General features: G+C 49.4%; 1 protein-coding gene across 1 annotated transcript in view; it reads left to right on the top strand.

Annotated features, from left to right (window-relative positions):
• Nucleotides 1-4,514: 4,514 nt before the first annotated feature.
• CLEC19A (C-type lectin domain family 19, member A) overlaps nucleotides 4,515-8,957 on the top strand; it is an 8,000-nt gene continuing 3,557 nt past the window's right edge. The window contains exon 1 of the mRNA XM_010190256.1: nucleotides 4,515-4,605. Within this exon, the coding sequence (XP_010188558.1) occupies nucleotides 4,515-4,605 (91 nt within the window). The remainder of the gene's footprint in view (nucleotides 4,606-8,957) is intronic.

Raw genomic sequence — 8,957 nt, 5'->3', positions numbered from 1 at the left:
CAGCCGCCCCTTGGGATGGAAGCGGCTGCGGGCCCCCAGCCGACTGCACTGGCCTCTGTGAACCGTGTCCTACTGCATCCTGGCCGTTCCCCTGGGGCCACCAGCAGCCTGGCCGGCCAGACCTCTCGCTGCTCGCACCCGGCACCGCTCGGCTGTTTGCATCCCATACGGTGGAGCGCGTGGCCGGGCGACATGGGCTGTGCGTGGCAGTGTTGGGGGAAGCGCTGAGTGATTGGAAGAGTTGGGAGTTGCCTCTGCTGTTCTTCCAGTCCAAATCTGTGGCTCATCCTCTCGGAGATATAAGTACCCGTGTGCTCTTGTTGGTGAACGTGGTAATTAGGCTAGAATATTTTTTTAAATGGTAGAACCTGTGGTGAAATAGATTCTGACTCCAGTTTTGTCCTTGTACTAGTTAACAGAATTAAGCTCCTGTTAGTACGTACGCGTGCATTTGTGTGACGGGGCGCACACGTGTGCTTGGGGCCCCTCGTCAAATGGATCCGATGTCATGTCAGCGGTGAGACCTGCCACTCTCGATAGCAGTCTGTGTGCGTCCAGTAGATACCATGATGATATAGCGAAGTAAACATTTCCAATACAATTCATACCAGGAAAGCCAGCTCATCTCTTTTCAAACCTGTGTTGTGCAAAAGAAATCTGCTGCAGGGACTTTTGCAATTAAGAAGACCCAAAATAGATGGTTTTAATTCTCTCACAGGCTGCAGTGGCTCTTTCTGTGTTGTGTGTGTTAACCCAGGTTGTTTTCCAGGTCACCAAGTGAACTTAGCTACAGTCAAGCTGTCCTGTTGGTCGCTTCTGTACATTTTATTTTTTCACAGCATATTGTCTGGTATGATGCAGATTGTATATTTATTGAAAATAAAATTCTATTTAATTGTGCCACATAGACTGGGGTGATACTTGTTATCAGAACTCACCTTTGTTTTGAGTTCAATCAGTTGTGTTTAAGGCACAAGGAAAGCCAAAATGTTGTCATTTACCCCCTTGTTACTCACTGCAGATGAACCAGGAGTAATTTGAGAGAAACTGAAGACCTGCTGATGTCAGTTTCTCAGTCAGGAGAGTGACCCAAGTGTTTCCCATCCAGAAGACACCCAACATGCCGGGGGTCAGATGTGTCAAAGTATCTGCACTGGGCTCTGGGTCTTGGTTCTTTGCAAGGGTGGGTCCCAAATTATTATTATTTTTTATTGCTCTATTTATCAACATTGAGACTGAATAAAAATCTGTGTCTTGCTTACAGACTGTTCAAGAAATTAAAGAAGAAGGACATCACTCTGAAGAGAGCTGAGCGTGGCCCATGACTCTTTCTTTCCATGTCTTCATTTCAGAGAAGGAAGGATCTCTTCTGGCTCCGGCTGTGTTTGTCTGTGTTGGGCTGGAAAGCCTCAGGATGTTATGGATGGTTTGGCTGTGCCACCACATCAGTGCTGCTGTGATCAAACAGGAGGTGGGCAAGGCCTCAGGCTCTGGCCATATCCTGCTCCCCAGGTCACCTGTGACATTGCCTGTGGCCCCTGCAGCAGCCTGGGCCTGTGGCCCACTTCCCCTCCATGCACCCCGCGGTGCAGAGCCTTCCCGCAGCCGTACTGGTCCCCATCAGGGGAAGGAGCAAACTAACATGCTCTGTGTCTGCCCTGGCTCAGAGCCAAGTCCCTTGTCACTGGAAGCGGGAGAACTGTCATGAGCAAATGAAAGGTGGTGGTTGGGGCAGGGATGTGGCACTGGGTGCTGCGGGAATCTCTGCCCTTGCTTGTGACCACTCTGAAACTGAAGGTAAGAGTGGTGCCAGAGCTGGCACATCGTGGGGCAGGCAGCAGTCATCTCCCTCCCCTGTGTTCATCAAGTGCAGCCCAGAGTGAACTCCCATTACATCCTGTGATTTTAATATTTTTATTTTTAAAAAGAAAACAGCACACATATATGCCTATTTTACCTCAATTTGTTGTTTGGCTGTTACAGTTAGGACAGGTGTGTCTTAAAAGCAAAAAAAAAACCTTAGTGCTTGTTTGGACAGATGTTGGTGTGCCAGTCAACAGTCCTAGCTGCAGTCCAGGGTGTTTGCGCTTCAGCATGGAGGTCTGTGTTGTAACTCTGATATCAGCATCCCTGCAGCACACCTTTGGTTTGGGACCTACTCTGGTTTACATTGAGTTGTGGCTGTTTCGTTCCCTTTTGTGCTCAGAGGATCTCTGTGCACGTTCTCCATGCAACAGCCAAGTTGACCCTTGCCATCATGGAGGAGAGAACGCAACGCATACGAGGAGGCTACAAGAGATGTTGTCTCCTCTCTGCATCCAGAAGCCATCTTGGTGGCTGGGGGAGAGGGACAGTGCAGACACCCTGCTCCTGGGCATAGCATGGCCTTTGATAGAGGATAGCAAAAAAAGGCCTCGGTGGTTGTCGAACCATCACCTGACTGCTGTGGCTGGGAGTGAAGACAGGTAGGAGCTTACCCTTAGTGTGGTTGTGCACACTGTCCCCTGGTGAACACCTTTGCTTCTCATGGCCGCTGTGCATGGCTCCCCGCTGCTCTTCAGCACAGCTCATGTCTGTTGTCAGCACGAAGATGGGGACAGTAGCTGCCGTAGGGCTGTCCATGGGCATCCTCTTTTCAAGCGTGTTGTGATGGTGGTTTCAGTTCTAACCTGCCTCTGCAAGGTGAAATTCCTCCTCTGCCCATAGTGAGGTCAATAGCAATTGACTATCAATCAGTCTGTTCTCTGGCTTCCTCTTGGTTTGTTGTCAATAAATCATGGTGGAAAGGGAGCCCATGGGGTGTCCTGGGCAAATACGCGCTGTAGGAGATTATCTGTTCCCATAACTCAAAAAAGTTCAGGCAAGGGGCTGTGGTTTCAGTATTCTTCAACGTGGGGTGTATGGGCAGCAGCACAAGCTCTGGGCATCCACAGAAGCTGTTTGAGACCTGCCACATGTTTTGCTCCATCACTGGGGATGAAATGTCAACAGAAGGCACTCTTGCCGATGAGTCCTTGGAGCCATGAGGTCTCTGTTTCACAGGCAGGGGTGTGTCATGTGCATACACTGCCAAAAATTGGCAAGGAAACCCTTGGATTGAAGCACACTTTGGAGGTCTCAACCTGGAGGGCAATCAGAAAACAGCGTGGGAAGGGAGAGGGGCAGAAGGGCTGGATAAACAAGACGTGGCTGTGCTCCTGTGGCTGCATCCAGCAGGTGAAAGACATCTCGTGTGCTGTGAAATCAGAAAGTAACACCCAAAGTGCAGCTGCAGCTCCAGCTGGCTCTGCATGCACAATGTGTGTGTCCTTTCCCAGCACTGGGAGCAGAGCTGGTGCCCAGCTGCTGGGCTGGGAATGGGGCCACGGGCACAGGGGCAGTGTGGGGGGCTCAGTGCTCTGTGCTGGAGTGGGGGGAACGCTGCTGCAGTGGGCCTGTCGTTAGAAACAGGGTTAAAGCTGTTCTGAATTTCTATTTTATTTTTAAGCATAAGCAATTGTGCTTGGGGAGTAAATTAATATGCTCCAAGAGTTTTGTTCCATAGTTTGCTGGTAATTGCTTGTAATGGCTTTATCTGGGGATAAACACGTACACACAGTTAAGAGGGGAGAAGGCATGCGTTGGCTTCTAATACTCTGAATTCCTTCCTTTTTAGTGGTCTGATATATCAATAGGCTTTTCCATGAGCTGTATAGTTTCAGATCAGTGTGTGGAACAGCCAATGGGAGGGAGTTTCTTAAAAGATTTTATTTAATGCAAAGAACATTTAATATATGAAAGCTGAGTCAGTGAGCTACTGTCTCTGGAGTAAGTCTGTATGCTTTACTGTACTGAAAGCTTTGTGTCACCCCAAATTGTTTCTACTTGAATCTTGCCTGTAAAAATGGTTCATCCCAACCGAAGTCCCAGAAAACACTGAAAATTTTAATCTGTAGCTAAGAATAAAAAAGGAACAGCAGTGAGTGTGTTCCTAAGCAGTTCATTCAATGGTGATTTAAGGCATAAATTGGAAATGAAGAAGGATTAGTATTTGTGCCTATACTGTTCCCCTTACCAGTACAACAGCTAGAAAAGGATTTTTTACAGTATTTTTTTAAATCTGAAGTGTATTTAAAAAAAAGTCAATCTATAATGTCAAATATAATGACACAAAGTAATGTCTCAGGAAGCAACTGGGGGGTCGGTAAGGGATTTCCTTGCTTGCCTGCAGCCTCTGGGATGACAAAGGCTCTCTGGGAGGAGACATGCATCCCCGAGCCAGGCTGCGGGCCAAGGTGTGGGCACAGGTCCCTTGGGGTGGGATGCAGCGAGTGTGCCTAGCCTCAGCCGGCGGGGGATGGGGAGGCGTGTGTCTCTGGGAAAGCCGCTGCTTTTGGGGGAGGGAGCAGCGCAGCCTACATCCACCTCTGCACCGGCAGCCTCTCTGACACAGCTGGGAGATCCTGGACCGAGCGGTGACCCCAGGAACCAGCTGCTTGCGGAGCTGGGGAGCACCCCGTCCTCCCTCCCTGGCGATGGGCACTGGGTGGGCTGTGTGCTTGCTCCTCTCCATGGTGTTGCTGGCCGCCCAGGCTTTCCCCCAGACAAACATAAAGATCAGCCAAGGTGAGTGCAAAGCGCTGGCTGCGGCTTGGAGTAGAGTTAATCCTTAAACTGCGCTGCTTTAGCAGAGCGAGCAGAGCACGTATCTCCTCCCGGGTCAGCAGCGGGCTTTCCCTTTCCTCCGCCTGCTCCAGAATTCTGACTCTGCTCTAAATCAACTTTCTTCATCTGGGGGAATGTGTCAAGAGCAACCCCAGGCTCTCTCTCTCTCCCGGGACACTGAAGCTGTCTCCACTCTGCTTTGTTTTTGTGTGTTGGAGGCTGTGCTTTCCCCTTCAGCAATGCGTGCTCGGGTGGCACGGTGCCATGGACCTTCAGATGTCCCTATGTGGGTCTGTTGCGGGTGGCAGAGGCAGCAGGCAGAAATAACGGCATGGAGGCAGATGTGTGAGCAGCGCAGGACTGCAGCCACACAGCCTTGCAAGACAGGCTAGGGGGGCCACCATGGCTCCCCATTTGTTTACTCACACTTACTGCATGTGAAAAGTGACCACAGATAAGTGATTTCCTCTTATTCCCACCCCCTTTTTTTTGTAAGGTTCTTGTGAACTTTTTCATGGGACTGGCATGAGCGAGAGCTGCTGCTCCGAGTTTCTTCGTGCCCTGTTAGGTTTGTGTAGGAATGCGAGCAGAAAGGGCCTCCTTAAGTGGTGTTCAGTGTATCCGTGAGAAAAAGGGCTGATACGAGCCCAGCTTTCCTGCCAGACACCTAATCTGTGGGAGCTTGGCCAAAACTAATTAAGGAGGACAAAAAACCCAGCAAGATAACTCCTATCTGTTAGTGCTGGCTGCAGGAGGGCTGCTGCTGGCGGCTGCTGTGTAGCCTCATAACTCTAAACATACATGGCAGAAGATTTGAATCTGTAAAAGCTTGGTTTCGTTGCAGTATTTAGAAAACCGGAGCCCTCTATGTGAAAGGATATCACTTCCAATGTGCTTCAACTGGTGTTTAAAATTTTACTTGGAAATTTGTAATACTTAAAAAAAAATACTTCAGAGTGTGTAAAATATCACCCAGTTATTAAACAATCTTCATGTCCACCAGTGGATCTCCTGCAGCTCTGTACATTCCCCAGACATACAGAGACTGAAACTCCTCCCAGGATCTGCTTGTTTTGAAGGTGGATGCTAAATATGACACTTTTTCATCTGTTGATGAAAGGTAAATATTGCAAATCTCATGAAGGTGGGATTGTTTGTCCGTAGTGACTGTGGTGTCAGGGCTTGAGGACATGCTCTTAAAGCCATGGGTGACCTGAGGCATCTCAGCATGACACAGTAGCAGTGTCTTAACCCTGGCTACATGCTCCTGTCCACCAAATCCCCTGTTTAATGCTTATTCTTTGGGTTTGCTCAATGAAGTAGACGTGGGACATACTGAGGCTGTGGTGGGATGGAGGTCTGGCACTTTGAACGCCCCAGCCTCACCACAGGCTGCTTCTGCTGAAGCCATTCTGGAGGATCCTGAGCCTCCCCTGTCCCACCCCTGTTGTCTCTCCCATCCCTTATAACTGCCCACTGCTCCAGCAGCACCAACATGAGGTAAAGCCATGCTGCTGGCCCTCCCCACCACCTTGAGCTGGTTACTCTGTGTCGGTGAACACCAGGATGCTCATCCTGAGCCCCAGCTCTGACCACCAGCTGAGGAGCGCTCCCCATCCCTCTCAGCATCACAGCCCTCAGTACCAGTGGAGGGGCTCCACAGGCAGCTCTGCCCTGGGAAGCACCCAGCTCTGCATGTGATGGGGATCCCCTCAGCTCTCCTCCATTGGCACCAACTTCAGACAAGCCTCTTGGGTGTTGATGGATGCCCTCCAAACACAGCTGCTTGCCAAGAGCTGAAGAGGTTCACTTGTTTTTTCAGGTCAGACAGCAGCATTAGCTTATGAATGTGCCAAGGGAAGTGTTTCAAGACCTTTCAGTGAGGTTTCTCCTGATATCTGTAAGCTTTCTGGTGCGTCATCAGCTGTTGATGAAGCAGAGCTCTTCAATTCCCTGCAGCAAGAAGAGCATCTGCTGCCACCACTGATCTGATCCTGTCTGCCGTCCAAACCCATTTGATGGAGCTCCACCTCCCACTGGGAGTCTTCCTTGCATAGGCAACTCTTGCCAACCTTGTCCGTATTGCTGGAGGTGAGGCAGCATTGCCCCTTGGGATGAAGCTGTTCAGGAAAAAAACCTGCTCTTCACCAGTCATGTCAGTCAAAGTCATGTAGTTTCCATTTTATCTTTTTCAGTAGCGTCTTGGAATTAAAAAAAAAAACATTAAACTGGCTGGGTTTTTCTCAATTAATTCTTTCTAGTTGGAAAGTGGCCACTTGAGGAAGTGAAACTTTTTGGTAGAGCCATGCCAGCTTCTGCAAGATTTTGACAAGTGATTTTTTTTCCTGGAGACCCTGCAGTGAGTCTCAGCTAGTAAATAAATAAAAAGGCACCAGTTTTGTTGGCACAGAAACAAATCCAGAGCACACAAAACTCTTTTTTTGATCCAAAATTATTGTTTTCCAGCTTTTTCTGAGCTAGTAACGTCTGCCTGATATGAATGTTATCATCAACCATTTATTTTGCTGGTGCGGCATTGAAACATGTCTGTGACCATAAATACGTTGCACTGTAAATAAGCAAAGGGAGGAACGATTCTTGCTGTCGTTTTTCACCAGGAATTTGAGGACAAATGGATGAACTGACTTGGGGTCAGCAGGAGCCCTCATCCCATGTGCAGTGGCTGTGCTGGTCCTGCCCTGTGTGGGGGAGCTGATGCTGTGGGAGGTGATGTTTGCTGAGGTGCTTAAAAGTGAGGATCTAGTCTAAATAGCCAAAAAATGCTTCCTCTTTTAGATCAAAATACCATCAGCAGCTGCTTTCCTACAAAGCCATCCAATTTCTTATGGCTTTTCCCTAAAAATATCCCCCAAAGACTCCAGATAAAAGCAGCACCCACAGATGTCCCTGCCTGTAAAACTGGGAGCAATAGTTCTTCTCCAAAGAGGCTTCCAAAGCCTCTGATCCTGACCTAACAGAAAAGAGACTAATTAAACACTGACCTCCCATATTTTCTTTTTCAGTATATTTAACCTTAAATTCCTTTAGGCACCTTTGGTTCGCTGAAGCTCGTCAAATTAATGCTACCTAATGGGAAGCAGTACGGAATAACAAAGAAGGACTGTCTCCATCTCTGACTCCATTTTGGCTGCTCTGAACAAAACAATGGTGATTTTCCTGGACAATCAGGATGCTGATCAACCCAGCTTGGAGCCAGGACACCAGGACACCCACTGCAATTACCACTTGGGAACTAAGGGCCCCATTTGCCAGAGATGCTGATGGGTTAAACCTGTGAATTTTGGCACTATGTTGCTAGAGGTGAAGAGTTCTTTGAGGTGCTTCACAGCCTCTATAATAAAATCCCTGTTTCTGAGAGAGCTGGTAGAGTCCATCTGCCACAGACCCAGGGGGTGCCCTTGGCAGGAGGAATCAGCAACCTGGAGTCACTGTGAGCCAGGATCAGACCTCAGCCCTGTCCCATGGGTCCGACCCTTTGCCCTTGTTCTGCTTCACTGTCAGTGGGGACAGGGACCCCTGGCGAGTGCCACACGGGGAGGAGGGCTTGGGTCCCAGGAAATCACATCAGCTCTTGGTGCTCTGGTCCTTCTGCTCTATTGTTATTATAGCAACAATATGCATTTTTAAGGCTATTCTAAAAATTTTCCAAATGCAAGAATGGCTGGGTGTGAATCAGAGTTGAGCCCTGCACTGCCACTGAGCTGGCTGCAGCTTGGCTACCCTCCTGTAAAGCCATGCTGCTTCTTTCCAGCCTGGTGTGCCTCTTTGTCCCTCCATAGCTCGTAACTAGTGCTGATGAGGATGTGAGAGCTCCTTGCTGCTCACAAGTTTGTTGCTGTGGGATGCAGAGCTGCTCCCAGCCATGGCTCCTCTGGAGGGAGCAGTTGGGGGTCCTGAGGCAGGGGTGATGTGGGGCTTGGCACAGCAGGTGCTACCAACAGTTGGCTCAGCCTCTGTGTCTTGTTCAGGGGGAAAAAAAGGCTCTTTGCATTTGTGATTTGTTGCCTACAAGGGGTGTGTGACAGGAGAGACCTGCGGGCTGGCTGGAGGAAGTTTGTAAAACATTCAGAGCTCCCTGCGTGGAAAGAGCTGATGAAATATGAAATTATCACCTGCAGCTGCCAGCACTGGCGGAGGGAAGGGTTCAGCTCCATGAATGCTCCTGTGGCTGCTTTGAATTCACTTCATCTCTCCTTTGCCCCATGCTGATGCTTCCCTTGATGCTCCCATGTCCCACACTGCTGCTGGCAGGGCTTTGCTCTCCTCACCCTTGGGCACAGCTTCCCCTGCCC

This window comes from Mesitornis unicolor, unplaced genomic scaffold, assembly GCF_000695765.1.
Source record: "Mesitornis unicolor isolate BGI_N332 unplaced genomic scaffold, ASM69576v1 scaffold37838, whole genome shotgun sequence".
In the NCBI taxonomy this organism is placed as follows: domain Eukaryota; kingdom Metazoa; phylum Chordata; class Aves; order Mesitornithiformes; family Mesitornithidae; genus Mesitornis; species Mesitornis unicolor.
This window is presented reverse-complemented; position numbering and strand designations above follow the sequence as displayed.